At 45.4% G+C, this 20,734-nt stretch overlaps 2 protein-coding genes across 4 annotated transcripts; one reads left to right on the top strand and one right to left on the bottom strand.

Moving 5' to 3' along the window:
* Window positions 1-613: 613 nt before the first annotated feature.
* On the bottom strand, window positions 614-15,627 carry LOC109644438 (formimidoyltransferase-cyclodeaminase-like). Of its 2 annotated transcripts, XM_069521113.1 has the most exons (15): window positions 15,488-15,627; window positions 6,565-6,696; window positions 6,060-6,243; window positions 5,796-5,924; window positions 5,617-5,705; window positions 5,309-5,488; window positions 5,083-5,220; window positions 4,849-4,980; window positions 4,711-4,772; window positions 4,414-4,540; window positions 4,172-4,333; window positions 2,279-2,322; window positions 1,889-2,027; window positions 1,277-1,372; window positions 614-1,204 (listed from the first exon to the last, which is right to left on the bottom strand). In XM_069521113.1, the coding sequence occupies exons 2-15, from the start codon at window positions 6,616-6,618 to the stop codon at window positions 1,121-1,123; spliced, it is 1,620 nt and encodes a 539-aa protein (XP_069377214.1). In that variant the 5' UTR covers window positions 6,619-6,696; window positions 15,488-15,627; the 3' UTR covers window positions 614-1,120. The 2 variants fall into 2 exon arrangements, with proteins under 2 accessions (XP_069377214.1, XP_069377213.1); XM_069521112.1 differs by lacking the exon at window positions 15,488-15,627 and having other exon boundaries at window positions 6,565-6,714.
* On the top strand, window positions 7,302-19,417 carry LOC138406973 (adhesion G-protein coupled receptor G7-like). 2 transcript variants are annotated; one of them, XM_069521038.1, is made up of 16 exons: window positions 7,302-7,690; window positions 7,798-9,012; window positions 9,189-9,293; window positions 9,367-9,476; window positions 9,963-10,103; window positions 10,200-10,288; window positions 10,548-10,696; window positions 11,105-11,218; window positions 11,354-11,541; window positions 12,522-12,674; window positions 12,782-12,894; window positions 13,195-13,529; window positions 14,383-14,464; window positions 14,574-14,732; window positions 15,504-15,621; window positions 15,746-19,417. In XM_069521038.1, the coding sequence occupies exons 1-16, from the start codon at window positions 7,657-7,659 to the stop codon at window positions 15,962-15,964; spliced, it is 3,324 nt and encodes a 1,107-aa protein (XP_069377139.1). In that variant the 5' UTR covers window positions 7,302-7,656; the 3' UTR covers window positions 15,965-19,417. The 2 variants fall into 2 exon arrangements, 1 of the variants encoding a protein (XP_069377139.1); XR_011240365.1 differs by lacking the exons at window positions 14,383-14,464; window positions 14,574-14,732 and having other exon boundaries at window positions 15,746-15,885.
* Window positions 19,418-20,734: the final 1,317 nt, after the last annotated feature.

Raw genomic sequence — 20,734 nt, 5'->3', positions numbered from 1 at the left:
GGATTTGTTAACATTAGTGTCAGTCATTGTGGTGTTAGCAGTACTAGCAATGGTAGTATTTGCATCAGCAGTATTATTAGCAGAATCAGACAGTGATAGTATCAGACAGTAATATCATATTTGTAGCACGATTAGCAATGGTGTTAGCGGTTGTGGTAGCAACAACAATTGCACTAGTATTTACAGTATTTTTGGTCAAAAATAAAACTCACTCATCGTAACGATGTTCAGGCTGAGCGACGCGAACATGACGGGACTGTTCAGCCAAAATGCTTCAGACACGTTGGAGGACGTCGAAGACACAACATCTGGAAATAATAGGTTAGCACCAACTCCTTAGGACAATGTTCAGTCATTTTCTCATAGACATACAGTCTCCCTCTTCTGGTCAGACAGAGAATTTCAGACACCTCCACATTGGCTTCTCCCATGACCAACAAGCTAACTAACCAACCAGCTAACTAACCAACTCACTTACCAACCAGCTAACTGACCAACAAGCTAACTAACCAACTCACTAACATTCTGATGGAGGTAATAACTGATTCAAACCAAACTGATGAGAAACACTTGAACAAACATCAGAGAGAGAAGAACGAGCTGAAACCGCAGAAACATTTTTACACATGTATTTATTTGATGTTTGAGTTAATGGAAGTAACTGTGATGTTGAAGATTTATTATTTATTTAAATGTTTTTATTTGATGAATCTGTTACAACTGAGAGACGACGTCATGTCACATGACTCAGACGTAAAAATAAGTCAGTAACTACTCCAGTCAGAGTAATGTAACTAATGTAACTACTCCAGTCAGAGTAATGTAACTAATGTAACTACTCCAGTCAGAGTAATGTAACTAATGTAACTACTCCAGTCAGACTAATGTAACTAATCCAGTCTGAGTAATCCAAATACTCCAGTCAGATTACTGTGGTACAGTATTTCCCTCTGAAATGTAGTGAAATAATAATTGAAGTAATAACTGAAGTACCTCTCAGTTGAAGTTGAGTAAATGTACTTAGTTAGTCAGTAACCAACAGCTAACAAATAAGTTTAGATCAAATCAGTATGGATTTTATAGACGTGGCAGCGGCGGTGTCCTCTCAGATCTGACGTCTTCACTTCCTCTGGTCAGCTGCAGCGAGGATGGCGGTGGCGGCGTCCTTGGCGTCCTGCAGTAACGTGGAAGCTCTCTGCTGAGTCTGAGACACAGAACAAGTCGTTGATGGTCACAGTCGATTTACAGGCGAGCGACACAGAGAACAAACACTCACAGCTGCGGTGAAGGCGTCATCTGTGATGTCACGGAGGTTGATCATCACGTTGTAGTATGCTCCGTAAACCGCTGCCTCCAGAGCTTTAGCCGCCACCTGGAAAAAACAAACTGGAGTTACCGCACTGCGATTGTATGACTCCGCCAAACAGGCCACCAGGATCTTTGACTGCCGAAATCCGATCAGTTAGTCAGTGACTCTAATGTTTGTAGTAAACTTGAGGACATTCTCTCTAGCTGATCTTATATATCGTGTTCAAGAGAAACAACAGGACACCGTGACCTTTGACCTTTCACTACCGAAGTGAAATCCAAGCTCAAGTCTCACCCGAGAGTCAGAGTCTCACTCGAGCGTCAGAGTCTCACCCGAGCGTCAGAGTCTCACCCGAGAGTCAGAGTCTCACTCGAGCGTCAGAGTCTCACCCGAGAGTCAGAGTCTCACCCGAGAGTCAGAGTCTCACTCGAGCGTCAGAGTCTCACCCGAGCGTCAGAGTCTCACCCGAGCGTCAGAGTCTCACCCGAGCGTCAGAGTCTCACCCGAGCGTCAGAGTCTCACCCGAGAGTCAGAGTCTCACTCGAGCGTCAGAGTCTCACCCGAGCGTCAGAGTCTCACCTGAGCATCAGATTTGCAGGCAATGTTTCCGTAGACGACCATTTCCTTAAGAGACGGCCAGAGGACGTTGATCCTCTCAGCCAGAGCCAATGGGACGCTGACAGCTCGCTGTAGACCGTCCTGCATCGCAGCTTCTCTCCTAACACACACAAAAACAAACACGACACAAAATAAACACAACACACACAATACAACCACAACACACACAATACAAACACAATACAAACACAATACAAACACAATACAAACACAACACAATACAAACACAACAAACACAACACAATACAAACACAACACAATACAAACACAATACAAACACAACAAACACAACACAATACAAACACAATATAAACATAACACACACAGTAAACTCTTCTTTCAAACTCGTACCTTTGAACTTCATCTTTCGTTGTCTTCGGCATCTTCAGCGCCACCTGGAACAGACAAACAGACCGCGTTTGATCACATGATGGTGGTGTGGGCGTGGATCGATGTTGGCGTGATGGTGGTGTGGGCGTGGATCGATGTTGGCGTGATGGTGGTGTGCGCGTGATGGTGGTGTGGGCGTGGATCGATGTTGGCGTGATGGTGGTGTGGGCGTGGATCGATGTTGGCGTGATGGTGGTGTGGGCGTGGATCGATGTTGGCGTGATGGTGGTGTGGGCGTGGATCGATGTTGGCGTGATGGTGGTGTGGGCGTGGATCGATGTTGGCGTGATGGTGGTGTGGGCGTGGATCGATGTTGGCGTGATGATGGTGTGGGCCTGGACCGATGTTGGCGTGATGGTGGTGTGGGCGTGGATCGATGTTGGCGTGATGGTGGTGTGCGCGTGATGGTGGTGTGGGCGTGGATCGATGTTGGCGTGATGGTGGTGTGGGCGTGGATCGATGTTGGCGCGATGGTGGTGTGGGCGTGGATCGATGTTGGCGCGATGGTGGTGTGGGCGTGGATCGATGTTGGCGTGATGGTGGTGTGGGCGTGGATCGATGTTGGCGTGATGGTGGTGTGGGCGTGGATCGATGTTGGCGTGATGATGGTGTGGGCCTGGACCGATGTTGGCGTGATGGTGGTGTGGGCGTGGATCGATGTTGGCGTGATGGTGGTGTGGGCGTGGATCGATGTTGGCGTGATGGTGGTGTGGGCGTGGATCGATGTTGGCGTGATGGTGGTGTGGGCGTGGATCGATGTTGGCGTGATGATGGTGTGGGCCTGGACCGATGTTGGCGTGATGGTGGTGTGGGCGTGGATCGATGTTGGCGTGATGGTGGTGTGGGCGTGGATCGATGTTGGCGTGATGGTGGTGTGGGCCTGGACCGATGTTGGCGTGATGGTGGTGGGGGCGTGGATCGATGTTGGCGTGATGGTGGTGTGGGTGTGGATCGATGTTGGCGTGATGGTGGTGTGCGCGTGATGGTGGTGTGGGCGTGGATCGATGTTGGCGCGATGGTGGTGTGGGCGTGGATCGATGTTGGCGTGATGGTGGTGTGGGCGTGGATCGATGTTGGCGTGATGGTGGTGTGCGCGTGATGGTGGTGTGGGCGTGGATCGATGTTGGCGTGATGGTGGTGTGGGCGTGGATCGATGTTGGCGTGATGGTGGTGTGCGCGTGATGGTGGTGTGGGCGTGGATCGATGTTGGCGTGATGGTGGTGTGGGCGTGGATCGATGTTGGCGTGATGGTGGTGTGGGCGTGGATCGATGTTGGCGTGATGGTGGTGTGGGCGTGGATCGATGTTGGCGTGATGGTGGTGTGGGCGTGGATCGATGTTGGCGTGATGGTGGTGTGGGCGTGGATCGATGTTGGCGTGATGATGGTGTGGGCCTGGACCGATGTTGGCGTGATGGTGGTGTGGGCGTGGATCGATGTTGGCGTGATGGTGGTGTGGGCGTGGATCGATGTTGGCGTGATGGTGGTGTGGGCGTGGATCGATGTTGGCGTGATGGTGGTGTGGGCGTGGATCGATGTTGGCGCGATGGTGGTGTGGGCGTGGATCGATGTTGGCGTGATGGTGGTGTGGGCGTGGATCGATGTTGGCGTGATGGTGGTGTGGGCATGGATCGATGTTGGCGTGATGGTGGTGTGGGCGTGGATCGATGTTGGCGTGATGGTGGTGTGGGCGTGGATCGATGTTGGCGTGATGGTGGTGTGGGCGTGGATCGATGTTGGCGTGATGGTGGTGTGGGCGTGGATCGATGTTGGCGTGATGGTGGTGGGGGCGTGGACCGATGTTGGCGTGATGGTGGTGGGGGCGTGGATTGATGGTGGTCATGGCGTCTCCTCACCAGGTAGCTGTTAAAGGCGTTGGAGTCGGCGTCCACCATGAGCAGCAGCTCGTCCGTGGCCTGATGAAAGGGAGGAATCAGCCTCCTCATGACACCGTCCAGGTTCTCAAACTGCCTCTTCCCGTATGTCATCTGACCCACCATCGCCCCTAGCGCCGCCCCCTGCAGGATGCATAAGACACAACACCGTCACCAAGGTGTTTGCAGGTAGCCATGTCTCACACTAAGTCAGAAACTGGTACCAGAGCAGCGATAGCAGCAGACACAGATCCTCCACCAGGAGCCGCCGTCCGAGCTCCGACCCTCTGAACGAACTGCTGCAGAGACAGAGACACGAGCCGCGAGTCGTCCTGTGACCTCACCATGTACCTGCACAGGTAAACACCCGAGTTTCACCAGACTGAACCAGTCAGCTGCTGATAATCTGTCGGATCTAAAACTGTTTCTTGTGATGTTCTGACACTTTCGGCTCGTAGAGATCTGATCAAATGAATGTGGACAGTCCATATCAGGTAGGAAATCTAACAAAGTGAGCTCACTCTATGATTCGCTCCTTCGGGTTGAACGGACCCAGAGAGTCAAGGCCAAGTTTAGTGATCACCTGGAGACACAGAGACACAAACATTATGATCATGTGACTTAAGACGACAGTTACAGACGGAGACTCATCAGCTGACCAGGCGGATTTTGTGCTCTTCTTCGATGACGAACAGTTGCTCTTTGTGGATGTAGAAGTCTGCAGCGTCCAGCAGAGCCTTCAGAGGGATGAGGCCGACGATCTGAGAGCCGACCACCGGCAGCTTTAGGTCCTGGACACAAAACAACACGTTTCCCATCAGTCGTTCACAAGCATTAACATGAATATAAACATTGTTACAACTCCCTTCTCTGAACCCGTGTCGACCTCTGACCTCAGCGCCCCTGCAGATCTCCTGGTACACGGTGTGGAGGGGCGTCAGCTCATAGTCCAGGATGTTGGTGGACACCTGAGCGACGTTGGCCTCGTCCAGGTACCAGCCCATACCCTGCACCTTCTTCAGCAGCCCAGGCTGCTCCATAAACACCAAAGAAGAAGACATCATCAGAGACATTTTCTTTGGAGATAAATGTCAGTAAACTCAGACTCCCAGCATGCACCTGGTCTTTCCCTCGGCCCTGCTCCCTGATGTCCAGAGCGATGCGATGAGCCTGTTCTTTGGTGGCGATCAGGTTCACGTTGTAAGCAATGAGAAACTTGCGTGCGCCGGTAACCGTGGCCCCCCACGCCGGTACGAAGTCCGCAGGGCCAAAGTCAGGGGCCCATTCATTTTGTTTCAACTGGACAAATAATATCAAATGAATTTGACTTTCTGGACTTTTATTTTGAAAATACTGTTTCCTCTTCCTTCAATAGAGGATCTTGAGGAGCGATGATCTGTTCGGAGTGATTTTGTGGAGACAGTTACCTTCTCAGGTAAAGCTTCGTACTCTCCGGCTCTCACTGCAGGGAGACTCCTCCTCGTCTCTTGTCTCGCTGCTTCGCCATAAAGATAAACTGGGACAGGAAACAACGAGTCACACCTTTCATTCATGATTTAACTTATTTATAATATCTGATAAAAGTTTGATGTCGACGTCTTCTCACCAGGAACGTTAAGCATTTCTGCCAGTTTCTGTCCGAACACGGTGGCACAGTGGACACAGTCGTCCATGGTGACGTTCTGGACGGGGATGAAGGGACAGACGTCCAGCGCTCCAGTCCGAGGGTGTTCACCTGAGCACACACACACACACACACACACACACACACACACACACACACACACACACACACACACACACACACACACACATCAACACTTCCTGTTGCGTCACAGCTGTTGGCGTGTGGCTGCAGGGCCTCACTGACCTGAGTGTCGGCTCATGTCAATGAGGCTGAAGGCCTGACGGGCAGCGTTCAGCGCCCCCTCCACCACCGCCTCAGGAGAACCCACGAAGGTGTAGACGGTGCGGTTAGTGGAGGCTCCGGGGTCGACATCCAGCAGGCTGCAGCCGATGGTGCTGGAGATGGCCGCCGAGATGGCGTCGATCACCTGAGATTAAAAATAAAGTTCTATTCTGTCTGTGTGAAACACTGAGGAACGTTTGAAACATCTGGTTAAATCAAACTGAATTTTATTTTGAAGTCTGGTGATGATTGACTTCTTCCTGTCACTGAGTAAACGATGTGAACTGAACCGGTTTAACTATTGGACAGAACAAACAGGTCAAAGGTCAAACTTCAGTTCCACACAGTTCCTGAGACTTTCAATAAAAATCATCTCAATGTCCACCGACAAGAATCTTCTTCATCAGCTGAGAGAGTCGTTGATTATCACTGATCAATAAATACAATTTAAATCAGAATCACTGACCTCTCGGCTTCGACCCTCGGAGAAGTTTGGGACACACTCGACCAGCTGAGCCATGACGTTTGCAGACTGAAGAAGAAACACCAGAGTCCGAGCTCATCTACTGACGCCCCCCATCACACCACGCCTCCGCCACTGCCCCCGACCAGCAGATAAATCATCAACAGCTGTTAATGATTGATCACGCTGCCCCCCGCAGGACACACACTGCAACACAGAGTCTGCTCACTTCTAAACTTCAAAGATGCAACAGAGGATAAATCAATAATAAAATCAATAAGATACAGAGAACGACAGTGATGATAAAAAACAAAGAGCAAAATCAGCATGAGACAGAGCTGATCACTGATCAACACAATGGTCCAGAGCACTTTGAACTGATCAATGATCTGCTGACAACGTGGGATCGATCAGGACTAAATGATCTGATCGATCAGTTCAAGTCCAACACGCGCACACACACACACAGTGTTTGTTGCAGGAGGTCAAAGGTCAGTTTCTGATTAGTTTTACTGAGTCCGTTTTTACCAACAACACTTTCAAAACTCAATTCAAATATATTGTCCCCCTCAGAGCTTGAACAGTGAGCGACCGACAGATTATTATTCGAGCAGAGTTTCTCCGATGACAGCGCGAGAACCTTTTAAAGAAAATATGTTTTCATTAGTAAATTAATTTTTAACATATCTGCACAGGTTACAACTAATCTGATTCCTCAGAGGAAAAAGGTTTCACATGAATTATCACCACGTTATTGCATGAATAGTAATAATTATTTGTCCTTTTATCGACTTACTGCCTGTTGTTATTTTAGTTCTGAGTAAAAATAAAACCAGTATTGAAGTGAAATTCAGTTTTTAACACCAGAGGTTTTGTGGATTTGAGGAGAAGTGAAGCCGACTTTTTAAATTAAACCTTGATAAAACAACAAATGAGTCCAGGCTCCTATAAACAGAATCTTATCAGTTAATAAAGTGCCTGAGGTGCAGAGGTGTGTCACTGTCAGTTAATGACGAACCTTTATGATTTTATTGTGCAGCTGTGGATGAACTTGACTTTCAGTCTGAGACGCGTGATCTGCAGCCGAGCAACAACATGGACGTCTGCTTTTTACTCTGCATCATTCTGGGTAAGAAACAACATAGAATTACAATTACTCATATCTCATATTCAAGTGTCGTGAATATATACATGGAAATAATTATTATATCTTATTAATGTGTCTCCTCATCACAGCTTCTACGACTGAAGCTCAGTACAAGACATCAGCAACGACTATCCCTGAGATGTTTCTGACTACTGCAAATACTACTCCGTCCACTGCAAATACTATTACTGCTGCTGCTCTCTCCACTGCTAATACTACTACTCCTGCTACTACTCTCTCCACTGCTAATACTACTACTCCTGCTACTACTCTCTCCACTGCTAATACTACTACTCTCTCCACTGCTAATACTACTACTCCTGCTACTACTCTCCCCACTGCTAATACTACTACACCTGCTACTATTATTCCTGATACTACTACTTCTACTACTTCTACTACTCTCTTCCCTACTACTTCTACTACTTCTACTACTCTCTCCCCTACTGCTTCTACTACTACTCCTGCTCCTTCTCCTTCTATTCCTGCTACTACTACTACTCCTGCTACTACTCTCTCCCCTACTGCTTCTACTACTACTACTACTACTACTACTCCTGCTACTACTCTCTCCACTGCTACTACTACTACTACTACTACTACTACTACTCCTGCTACTACTCTCTCCACTGCTACTACTACTACTCCTGCTACTACTCTCTCCACTGCTAATACTACTACTACTACTACTACTACTCCTGCTACTACTCTCTCCACTGCTACTACTACTACTACTACTACTACTACTACTCCTGCTACTACTCTCTCCACTGCTACTACTACTACTCCTGCTACTACTCTCTCCACTGCTACTACTACTACTACTACTACTACTACTACTCCTGCTACTACTCTCTCCACTGCTACTACTACTACTACTACTACTACTACTACTACTCCTGCTACTACTCTCTCCACTGCTACTACTACTACTACTACTACTACTACTACTCCTGCTACTACTCTATCCACTGCTAATACTACTACTCCCACCACTGCTAATACTACTACTCTCTCCCCTACTGCTTCTACTACTACTACTACTACTACTCCTGCTACTACTCTCTCCACTGCTAATACTACTACTCCTGTTACTACTCTCTCCACTGCTAATACTACTACTCCCACCACTGCTAATACTACTACTCTCTCCCCTACTGCTTCTACTACTACTACTACTCCTGCTACTACTCTCTCCACTGCTAATACTACTCGTCCTCCTCTGGTGTGTGAAAATGGAGGGAAGTTATCGGACGGAGTTTGCCTCTGTGGTGACGACTGGGGCGGAGACACGTGCTCTGAAGGTACGATTAGGATCAATTAGAAAACGAGATTTAACAAACGAACTCGTTTACTTGACCAACACTTTGGATTTAACTGAATATCACAGCTTGTGGGAGCTTTCACTCTTCTTTTACTGTGTTTTTTTAACTGTGGATTCAAACTGTTGACATCAGCTCCATCAAATGTTTCCACTTAGCAAATTTCTGCAAAGCCGTTATTCTAGAAGGACTCAAATTCCCACGCACACCTGTTAGCTGGTTCTCGTATTCTGAGGAAGTCTGTGCCGAAGGAACCAGCGCTGGTGAGTTTCAAAAATATATTATGGTATTACAGTGTAGTTGTATCGTAACACACTGGTGAGTTTTTCCATGCAGCTGGAAAACCTCAGGGTGCCACCAGATGTTCCAACAACAATGGATTACTGGGATTCCAAAAGCCACAGCTTCTCCGGTGTGACCAGACGCTCAGCGACATTCTGCAAAATGTATGAAATAGTTTTTACAGTTCAAACGTTTTTTAAACTATCAGGTGTGAACGTCCAGCATATGAAGACGACCAATGACCATACATGACCACGTAGAAATAAAGTGAAACTATCTCAGATATGATCGCCGCCATCTTGTGCTGACGACATCTATTGAGTCAGTTTGTGCTTCAGTGATCGGATCAGTGTCGGCTGTCAATCATGACGACTCAGCCTGTTTATGTTTCATCAAATAACTGATTCAAACCAAACTGATCAGAAACACTTGAACAAACATCAGTGAGAGAAGAACGAACATCTTTGACAAACATATTTCATTTCTGCTTTGGTTTTCTCTGTTTGATATTGTCCCATCTGCTAACAGGAGGAGGGGTTAATGAGCTGTACTGCCGTCAGCCACCAGGGGGGTGATTAAGATGATTTGGCTTCACTTTGAGGAGCCGTCATGTGGTCCATCTTTACTTACAGATGTCTTTTGTCTCTCAGCTCACCACTGTGGGAAATCCTGAGATGTTAGCGACTAGCGCTCAAATTCTGACGTCCAGACCTGAAGAGCTGACGACTGAAGACGTGACGGCGGCCGCTGAGATCGCCAACACACTGCTGCTGTCTCCAAACGCCACAGAGGTATCAACCATCGCTTTAAACAAAAGACACAGGATTTTATCTGAGTTTCAAACATCTAGAGTTACGGGATATTTTCAACTACTGTTTGTGTTGCAGAGTGTCAGGATGTCAGCAATAGCCACAGTCAGTCAGCTGCTCAACGCCAGCACTCTGGACAACGCCGAGGAAAACAACGCCACTCTGAGGTCAACTAACTTTTCTCTACAAAGATTTCTTATCACACAAAGCTATATAAAATATAGTCAAATATATGTATATGTTTCGAGGGTTTGTTTGTGGCTTCCTCTTTCTTGGATTTTGAAGCTGATGGTCACAGAAACATTAAGCTAAATCTGTAGATGAGAGTCTGGAGGTCCAGAGTTCAACATGAATCACCAACACGCTGGGTTCAGTTGGTATTTGACTTGAGCTCCAGGGTTTTATTCTCATATTTTTAATGTGCAGCCTGACGCTGACTCTGGATCAGCTGTCTCTGAGTCTCAGCTCTGACCTGAGAACGTCCAGGTCTCAGATGGTTCAACCGAACCTGGTGCTGCAGTCGACTCAAGTGGCTGCTGCCGACACTCAAGGAGTCCAGTTCACGTCGCTCACAGGTCAGTGACAAACTGATTCTGCTTCAAAAGTTCCAGATGGTTGTTAGATTGCGTTTCCACTGGGTTAGGTTGGGGAGATTAATTCTAATCCAGTCCACCAGGTGGTGGCAACGCAGAAGACTAACATTGTTAATGTCACTAAATAAACCAAGCAACACAGCGGTAAACATGGAGATTCAGATCCAGCAGCTGTTGATCAGAAAAGAGAAGAGGAACAAAGTGTATTTAAAACACCAGAAATGATCGACTTGAAATCAAGAAGCTGATTCTACGAGCTGTTGACTGAAATAACACACCATAGTTCTCAACCAATCAGGCATCTTCAGCATCTTCAAGCCCCACCCCAAAGCTACCTGGACGTGTGTTAAGTTTGTTTAATCATCACTAACATCTGTCGTCTTGTTTCAGGAACATCTGGCAATTTTGTACCTGATCGGATTCAGCTGAACACCAACACGTCAACCGTTGTGGTGGAAAACGGGTTCAAAGCCGACGCCCTGATATACATAAAGTTTCCACCAGGTGAGTCCTCTGCACTGGAGACATTTCACAGAGTCACATATCAGCAGACACTGTAACTATTGTCAGGCTCAAGTGAAACAACAGTCTCAACTCTGCCGTGTGCTGTGTGACTAACATGCGAATTTGTTTCTGAAGATGCTGCAGACAGAAATCAGAAGCAGTCACACATCTCCGTGGGTTTTGTCCTCTACCAGAACGATCGTTTTTTCAGGTCGGCGCTCTACAAGAGACGTCACACCACCATCAGGGTCCTGTCGGCCAGCGTCAAAGGACAGAGGCACAGAGTGGTGCCGCAGCATGTGGAGATGATGTTCACACCAACGGTAAGAAAACCTTATTCCTCATGTGTCTTATCGTTGATGGTGAAACCAAGTAAATTCAAGAGCTTCTTGAAGATAAAGAGCGACGCACCTTCTCTGATATCATCTAACAGCTTGTTGAACCATCTACCAATCACACAGCAGAGCAGTCTGGTCTGTGATTGGCTCGTAAGAAGGGACGGAAAAGCCAGACGATGCTCCTCAGAGGAAATGAATAATGGAGAAGGTGCAAGTATGATTGAATACAGACCCAAAGTTGCTCTATATTCTCATTTCTCCGGTTTCTGAAGATGGTGACTCTTTCACCTCAGTATCTTATCCTCAGACAAATGTCTTTATGACAGGTCAGACAAAAACTGAGTGAGAGGTTAATGTGTATTCCATTGGAACGATTTATGGTCATTTATGGCGTCTTTAATCAGCTGGACGATTACTATCTATAGTGAAAGTAAAACCATAAGAATATCTGGTGCAGCCATGTTGGATCCATAACAGACAAAAACTGTTTGACTGAGGTTCTGTATGTGAGGACAAAGGTCTGATTCAGTGTCTCTGGACATGTTCTGGATCTTCTCCTGCAGCCTCCTAGTTAAACATCTGTAAAATGTCAGAGTGAGTCCATGAGAGAAAACAGCAGGAAAACCTCTGGAAGCTTCCCAGTGAGCGAGTGGACGTGAAACTGAAGAACACAAATGTCTCAGGATGAAGAAGAGGAGCCGTACACGTAGAAGACCTCAGCTTGGAAAGACGAGGAGGTTCCAGATGTTTTGGTGAAGAGGGCCGACGCTGTGTGGACGAGCTGTAAACAACAACACTGATCTTTACACAGCAGAGTTTAGACGTCATGTCCCGCCTCCTGCTGCTCTACAGGCTCCACCCCTCGTCTGAATGTCCCCACATGTTCCTGTTGTTGTGGACGAGTCGGACCCAGACAATCTTAAAAAATGCGAAATAAAGTAGAAGACTGTTATCCTCTATTTCAGTTAAAGGACGGGACGTCTCTGTACGATTTCGCCTGCGTCTCCTGGAACTACACTTTAGAAGACTGGAGCACCGCCGGCTGCTCCAAAGAAAATGCCTCAGACGGCGCCATGAGATGTTTCTGCAATCACACCACCAACTTCGCCGCTCTCCAGGTGAGTGTCACGACTGTGCATCGACACGTTCTCCAGTTTCAAACTAAACTCCACTATATTTGAATGATGATGAAATAATTTAACATGATGAGATGATTGTGTTTCAGACCTTCATAGAGATTTACAAGTACGCTGAGGATCTGGGTTTGATTTCAATCTTAGGCTCTTCAGTCTCAGTCCTTGGTTTGGTTGTGACGGTCATCAGTGTCATAAAAGACAAGTAAGTTCCGTGTTGACATAGGTTCATCAATGATTAATCTGTGATGAGCGACATCCTGCTGCTGACACAACGGTCAAACTTATTTTCACCTTTACTTAACGACCTGATTCTTCTTCTACCACTAGAATTCAGTTATACAAAGAAAACATCAGATGGACATTTTAGAATAAACTTGTTGCTTTATGAAACAAATGTTTTATACTTTTAAATAATCATTTTACGTTGTTCTCAAACAACTTCATTCTTGCATAATGACTATTTTGTAATTTCTATCAACCTCATGTTCTTGATTTTGAAAAGGAAGTCACTTCAGAAGAACCCGGAGGTAAAGGTCGCCCTCCTGAGCATCTGCAGCAGCCTGCTCAGCTTCATCATCAGCTTCCTCTCTGGAGCTGTTCAGTCAGAAAAAGCGGACGATAAGTTCCCGATCGTCACCCAGTCCAACGACATTCCATCCACTGACGAACACAAGGAACCGGACCGCATGTCATGTACCTTGGTGGCTATTCTGCTCCACTTCTCCCTGCTGGCGACGTTCATGTGGATCAGCTTGTATGGTCATCTGATGGTGAAGCTGCAGAAGGACTCCAGACCGCCTCAGTACTGGACTAAACTCAGCTTTACTCTCGGATGGGGTACGTCATTAGAGGAGTAATTCACATCTTAGGACACAGATTGTGATGTCATACGTAGACGCGCTGCCGCACAGCTCAGGCAGCTACTAACAAAAACCTGGTTTCAGGACTCTCCACGCCTGGTTTGTTTCAGAACTTCAGACTCCTGCAGTCTTCACCTCCGACGATATAATGTTTGAACCACAAGGTCGTTCATTTGGTGCATTTGAACTAGTGTGGAGTACTGTAGTACTGTAGTACTATGGAGTACCGTGGAATACTGTAGTACTGTGGAGTACTGAGGAGTACGTAGTACTGAGGAGTACTCTAGTACTGTGAAGTACTGTAGTACTGTAGTACTGTGAAGTACTGTAGTACTGTAGTACTGTGAAGTACTGTAGTACTGTGGAATACGGTAGTGCTGAGGAGTACTGTAGTACTGTGAAGTACTGTGGTACTGTAGTACTGTGAAGTACTGTAGTACTGTGGAATACGGTAGTGCTGAGGAGTACTGTAGTACTGTGAAGTACTGTGGTACTGAGGAGTAGGGTAGTACTGAGGAGTACTGAGGAGTACTGTAGTACTGTGGAATACGGTAGTACTGAGGAGTACTGTAGTACTGTGAAGTACTTTGGTACTGAGGAGTAGGGTAGTACTGAGGAGTACTGAGGAGTACTGTAGTACTGTGGAATACGGTAGTACTGAGGAGTACTGTAGTACTGTGAAGTACTGTGCCTGAAGGTGGTAATGCTGCTAGCAATACCATCATGATGTTACCATGGCAACCAGATGAGGCTCTTCAACAGAACGACTGAATACGTTATTTAAATTGCAGAAAACTTTTAAACAGTTGTTGAACTTTGTGTTGTCTCAGGACTCCCTGCCGTTGTCGTGGGGATCACACTGGCTGTCACCTATCGCCCGGACAATCCTCTGGCGTACAGACAAGAGGAATTGTGGGTCCTTCGTGATTATTTTCACTCATTTCTATTTGAACATTACTTAAGTGTCTGGTTGAACCTTCAGAGTTTCAAATTCTCATTCATGATTTGTTTGAACCTGTAGTTGTTGGCTCGCAGCTCTGGACAAGAACAAACACTTTGACTTTGGGAAACCGATGTTCTGGGGTTTCATCCTTCCAAGCACTTTGATCCTCATCTACAATTTCATCATTTTGACTCGCATCTCTCTGAGGACGTGCAGGAAACGTCCCTGCCCGTCCAGGTAAGACACAAAAACAGACATGTCATCATCCACAGATGGTTTGTGTGTCAAAGAACTAAAGTCCTAGTTTCAGTCTGATTCCAATCAAATCAGATTTTTTATGAATTTACCAGAAAATATCTTGGAGCTATTGAGAAGTAGCAGAATGTGATTTGCATTTGATACCAAAAACTTTTACTTTTTTACTTATTTCACTGAGCTGTCATTAATTTTGATTGGTTCAGGTTTGGAATGTGAAATATCTAGAAAGATTTGTTGTAATGATTCAATTTAAATCAATTTAAATTTGAGTCATGACCCGAGACCATAACAATCACAAACAACTTCTCATGCTTCATTAACCAACAGAAGAACAAATCTAAATGTCCTTCACAACCTGAGATTCTACTTGAACTTCTCATTTCACGTTTGGACCAGATGAAAATAGATTTTAATAGAAGTTTTAGAGAATGATCGTTGACTGTCTGTCCACCCGTTCCCTAAATAACTACTGATCAGACTGACTTAAAACTGAATGGCTGCAGTGTGGAGGACCTGAGGAACTCGACACAAATGTGATGCTCGTCAGAGACATACAACAACGTACAGGAGCATGGGGAGTCTCTGGTTCAATAAGGCTCCAGCAGATGGCAATGCAGCGCTGACTACTGAGGCAGATCATTCCAAAATCAAGAAAAAAAAGGAATTTATTCCAGAGAAACGTTGAGACAGAGGGTGGTGTGAACGTAGAGAAACAATTCATTTAACTCTCTGACCTTTTGTGCTCCACAGCTCCAGTTTTCCTATGGCAGTGTTAGTGGGTTTGTCTTTTGCTTTTGGATACATCATCCTCAACACCACAGACGATACAGTCTTCAGGGTTTTATTCGGCATCAGTGGCATCACACTGGTACGTCTGCTTCATCCTGCTCCCAATAACAAACAGGCAATGTTAGGTTGATCTGAACACTTCATGGCTTTTTTCAAACAAAATAAAGACACAACCTTCATCTTCCTGCTCTTTGTGCTTTCAGGGATTTCTATTTTTCATCCTCTTCACTGCCACAACGCCGTCCTTCAGAGACTCTGTCTCGGGCTCTGTCAAGTATGTCTCCTCGGTCAAGATGCCACCGGTCAACATCAAACTTTCAAGCAACAAGAAGTACAACTTGCAGAGGCCCAAGGAGAAGACCACCAGCCAAGACAGCTACAGATCCTTGAGTGAGGACACGTACGTCACCACACAACTGTAGGAACCTTTCAGTTCACTGGTGACAGATGTGAGACCTGAAGAACCTCTTCTGCTCAAAGACAAACACTGGACATGTGAACTCTGAAATTAACATCAAACATGGACGGAGATCCAGAGTGAAGCTCCATCAATCCACGGCAGCTTATTTAAAGAACAACTGATGATCAATAATCAGCAGGAACCTTTAACGAAGAATGAAATGAAGTATTACTCAGCTGCTCAACACTGATGCACTGAATTCACAGAAATCCAACTGGACACCAGGGGGCAGCCTTTAGTCTATTTTAAATCTCATGCATGTGACTGATGAATAATGTAATAATAACCCTCATTATAGGAAGTAAGTAATATAATGAACTGCAGCTTTTATTAATCTGAATTCTTCTGTTTCACTGAACATGACACCAACACAGCTGAATTATTGGATTATTGTGTTAAAGCAGATTAAGTTAGATTTCACTTTATCTCCAAACAAATAATGATCTCGATAAAATTGATTGATATCAGCTTCATTAAAATAATCAATAATTAAATAATTCTAAACTTCTTATGATCATTTACAAAACGCTGCATCATGTGTACTTTTGTTTTTCAGACATTGTGCCGTTGACACATTTTTACTGAAGTTAGATTTTATCATGAAGGAACTTGTATTTTACATTTATTCACAATGATCACGATGTTTGATGTGAAAATTGAGACAACTTGTGATGATATGGGATGTACATATAATTTGATATATTTTAGACTGATGACCTGATGTAAAGTGATATTACAGTTGACTCACAACAGGGTTTTAAATAAATGAATTATTGTAAATAATGACTGAACAATCGAGCTGGTTGAGGATGGTTTACAGCAGCCGATTAGTGAGCAGTAAACACAAGGATTTAAATCTCTGGGTATTTAAAACTGAGTCCGGTGAGGTTCAGCTTCTCTTTCATCCATGTTTATCATGTGTGACTGTGAAACTCACATGAAACTGTTTTCACATCTGATGTTACTTTGTGCTCATGCTGCTATAAACCACTTATTTCTAAATCAAAGTTGGTACGGTCCAACATTTCATGTCCAGTCATCCGTTCAGATGGAGTCAACCCAGCGCTGGTGTTTGAGAAACGCTGACCAAGCTCTTTAAATCCTTTAACGACCACATGTTCACTTTATTATCAGTCATTAATATTTTCAGGCCTGACCTCACAATGAGGACCCAGAGTCAGAGTCCAGCTGAAACTCTTAACGTTAAACTTGGGACTGAATCCTGGTGCAGGCATGAGAATCAGCTGCATCTTCTATTAAAAACGGTTTAATTCTCCTTTAACTTCAGGCTGCAGCTGCTGTCGAGGCTCAAACATCGAGAACGCTCCATTAATCTTCCTCCACTCAGGATTTCTCTGTTTCCCTTCAATGAACTCTGGTTATGAAGGTGAGACGAGAACAAACACGTGGATGAAGAAGAACAGGAGGTTTGATCGGAGTCACCGCTGATTCCTAACTTCTATTAGTTCAAACCTCCACCTTGCTAAAGCCTCAGTTTGTGTTCGGACTAAAACAAAAACCAGAGTTTTCAAACTAACACGAGAGCAGTTTACACAAGTCCCTCAAACAGAGGCTGGAAACTCTGCCAGGTGTAACCATAGCAACAGTGATGAGTTTTCAAACTAAAAGAAGTCACATGAATGTAGCCTGGGCTTGTGTGTTTCCAGGTAGGCGCCATGTGATTGCCATGGTTTTCTCGTGGTTTTCAGGGATTCAGGAGTCGTTGCTATCATTGGTTGACTCCTGCAGGTCTTACAGAGCAGTGACTGACTCCAGCCTGGTGGGGGCGTCATCAACCTCCTGTTGCGAGCGCACTGTGAAATCTCAGTTTCTCATCGTTCCTGAGAACAGACCCTGGACGTGGTCGCGTTCATTGGAACCAAGTTATGCAACGTTTGGTTCAGATGAGTTTGACTCTTCTCAGTTGCCGTAGCAGCTGTTTTGTCTTTGTGTGCGTTTCCTGATGGACGGACTGACTCATCCTCCGCTGGCTGGACGAGCTGACAATCGCACCATCACTGCGCCGCAGATTCTCTGACCTGAAACCTGAACATGTGACACGACATCAAACATCAGGACGGAGGTGAATTGAGATCATCGCACTAAGAACAGAATCTTGGCTGAAGCTGCGTTTGTCTCTAACGAGCTGGAACGTCTCATTACATCGTTGGACTCGACTCAGGAAAACTCCAGAGAATCCAGCAGCATCGTGAGTAACAGAGTGTTACCACGGCAACAGCTCAGCAGCATCCAAGAATTGCTGACGAAGTAGAGAGGGAGGATTTAGAAGAGAAACAGAAAAGATGATGTTCACAGTTTGATGCCTCTACTGGTTCTGTTGTCGAGGGTCATGTGACCTCTGGAGCACGAGGGTTTTCCCACTGACTCTGTTGCTCTTTTTCTTGTGAGCGAGTGAAGAAGCTGATCCAGGATCAGTTTCTAAACTCAGCTGATGACTGACTGGACACTTCAGTCTTTGTTTTACACAGGAAACAGAAACTGAGTCTTTGGTACCTGCAAAGGTCAGAGGTCGTCTCTGCCGTCGCTCGACTTTGCAGATGATCCAGAAAACACAGCATGCTGAAAAAAAAGTAAACAAAGAACATCAGTTCATCTGTCTCTTCTTCTACTAATAGATTAGTGTTGGTAGTAAACACTGCCCCCTATAGTCAGTAACATCAATAAAGATACATCTGATGTTCTGAGGCTGAATCCACACGACTTTGTTTAAAAACTCATCACTGTTGCTACGGAAACGTATGGTGTCCACACTTCTCCAGAGTTTAAACGCTGCTCGACCCGTTTAAGTTTTAAAACTGCGGAGACAAAACACTCATGTGGACAGAGACGGCTTCAGTTGCAGTTAAACAGAGCAGTTGTGTGGATGAAGCTGCAGCGACAGCAGAAGTTAAAGTCAACTGTTGGTTTGTTTTCAAGCTTTTAAGTAAAGAGCCTGGAGATGATGTATATTAGGATTTGGCGAAATACGAATAAAAAGAGTTTGAAGCATCAGAAAAAGTCATTATTCCTCTTTACCCTGTAAAACGACACACGAGTCAATGTTACATAATCCATCCTGAAGTGACCCTCTGCTGCAGGGGGGTTGGTTTCCTCTGTGGGGGTGTGCAGGCGGGGTGGGTGGGACAGTCTGGAGCAGATTAAAGTTTCTCTGATGGATTTGACTGGAAGCACATGTGGAGCTAAAGTGTGTGGTTTGGTGACTTCATGAGTCCTGAACGGGGTTTTCCTCGTGTGTCCTCGGGCAGTTTTCAGAAAGCACATTTCACCACAGAAACCAGACACTCAGATACGAGCAGATTCACTTCTGAGAATCACAGTCAAACACAAACACTGATTCTTCTCCTCGTGTTCATCGTTCCGTGCTTTATTTACCTACCTTCTTTACTTCCCAGCATGCACTGCACCCAAGTGCTACTCTGATGCAGTGTTGAACCTGAAACACAAATTGAACAGTTGCATAGTGTTAATGCTGGATGTCTAACATTAGCATTAGCAGCTGTTACCAAACAAGCGTAAAGTACTAACAACACAGAGTAAAACTACTGCAGCTGTAGACTTAACTTTTATTTCACAAGATAAACTAGAAAAGATTCAAATGTATTTAAAGTAGAAAACTAATTCAGTTTTTGAGTTTTAATTATATTATTCACTGAATGTAGTATTGATATTAATAGATAACATGAATCATAAAATACATAGTACAAATATAGCAAGTACTTAGTTACATTACTACTATAAACTTTGAGTAACTGAGTATCATGTGTTCACGTGTGTCATGATGACCACCAGCCCATCTGCAGACTCTTACAGAACCAATCAGATGAGAGCCCCCTCCTCCTCTTCTTCTTCTTCCTCCTCCTACTACTACTCCTCCTCCTCCTCTTCTTCATCTTCTTCTTCTTCTTCTTTGTCCTCTTCTACCTCCTCCTCCTCTAGAAACATGGACTTTATGTTCAGGGAATTGAAAGTGTATCAGTAAACATGTGTCGTCTTTAAAATTTATCGAAGTGACGGAGCAGGAAGAAGTTTTCTTTCTTCTGCAGTAAAACAAATGTCACGTCATAGATTTTATTTCGTGTTCAGATCAGTGAGCCTTCTTTATCTGCTCAAACGATCAGTTGGTGTTTTGTGGCCCTGCTTCGTGTCTGTCAGAGTAATCAGGGCAGTGGCCCCCCTGTGGGCCCCTGAGCTGACGGCTGTGATGATGTGTTCTGGTCGAGCTTCAGGCTTTTGTTTGAAACTCTGGAGTTTTTACAGAGAAGATCCACATTATCCTGCTTTATATCTGAATACTGTTCCTTCAAAATAAAAGTGATGGCTCAGTGACACCGAAGGAAACTTAAAAACATGACATCACAAGAGAGTCAGAAACATTTGACTGTAAAACAAACTGTGGAATTTAAAGTGTGGACCTGCAGCAGTGAAGTGTTTGTTTAACAGTAATGTACTCAGTGATAAACTCCAGAGGTTTGTTCCTGTGTCTGAGTCCCGCAGCGTTTCTGTGGCGAACACGTGTTTTAAATGCAGCAAGGTCGATTTTAACGACGGGAGGTCACGCTCGCTGCTCAAGGCCGAGACATTACTGAGAAGAAAACAAACCACAGAGGAAGAGTCGAGGCGGCGACGAGGACTCTGACGTTTCCTCCACATTCAAGGACGACTGGACCTGAACCTGGACTCAGGTCTTATGTCGGCGGGTTTGACAGATCCC

The sequence above is a fragment of the Paralichthys olivaceus genome, chromosome 24 (genome assembly GCF_024713975.1).
Source record: "Paralichthys olivaceus isolate ysfri-2021 chromosome 24, ASM2471397v2, whole genome shotgun sequence".
Taxonomy (NCBI): Eukaryota; Metazoa; Chordata; class Actinopteri; order Pleuronectiformes; family Paralichthyidae; genus Paralichthys; species Paralichthys olivaceus.
This window is presented reverse-complemented; position numbering and strand designations above follow the sequence as displayed.

What these genes read in the sequence shown, in the direction of transcription:
- LOC109644438 (XM_069521113.1), bottom strand. Translation starts at nt 6,618, where the DNA reads ATGGCTCAGCTGGTCGAGTGTGTCCCAAACTTCTCCGAGGGTCGAAGC. An exon ending in CCGAGGGTCGAAGCCGAGAG is followed by an intron (nt 6,244 to 6,564) that starts GTCAGTGATTCT and finishes TTTTAATCTCAG; the next exon opens with GTGATCGACGCCATCTCGGC. An exon ending in TGACATGAGCCGACACTCAG is followed by an intron (nt 5,925 to 6,059) that starts GTCAGTGAGGCC and finishes GTGTGTGCTCAG; the next exon opens with GTGAACACCCTCGGACTGGA.
- LOC138406973 (XM_069521038.1), top strand. Translation starts at nt 7,657, where the DNA reads ATGGACGTCTGCTTTTTACTCTGCATCATTCTGG. An exon ending in TGCCGAAGGAACCAGCGCTG is followed by an intron (nt 9,294 to 9,366) that starts GTGAGTTTCAAA and finishes TTTTCCATGCAG; the next exon opens with CTGGAAAACCTCAGGGTGCC. An exon ending in CCAACTTCGCCGCTCTCCAG is followed by an intron (nt 12,675 to 12,781) that starts GTGAGTGTCACG and finishes ATTGTGTTTCAG; the next exon opens with ACCTTCATAGAGATTTACAA.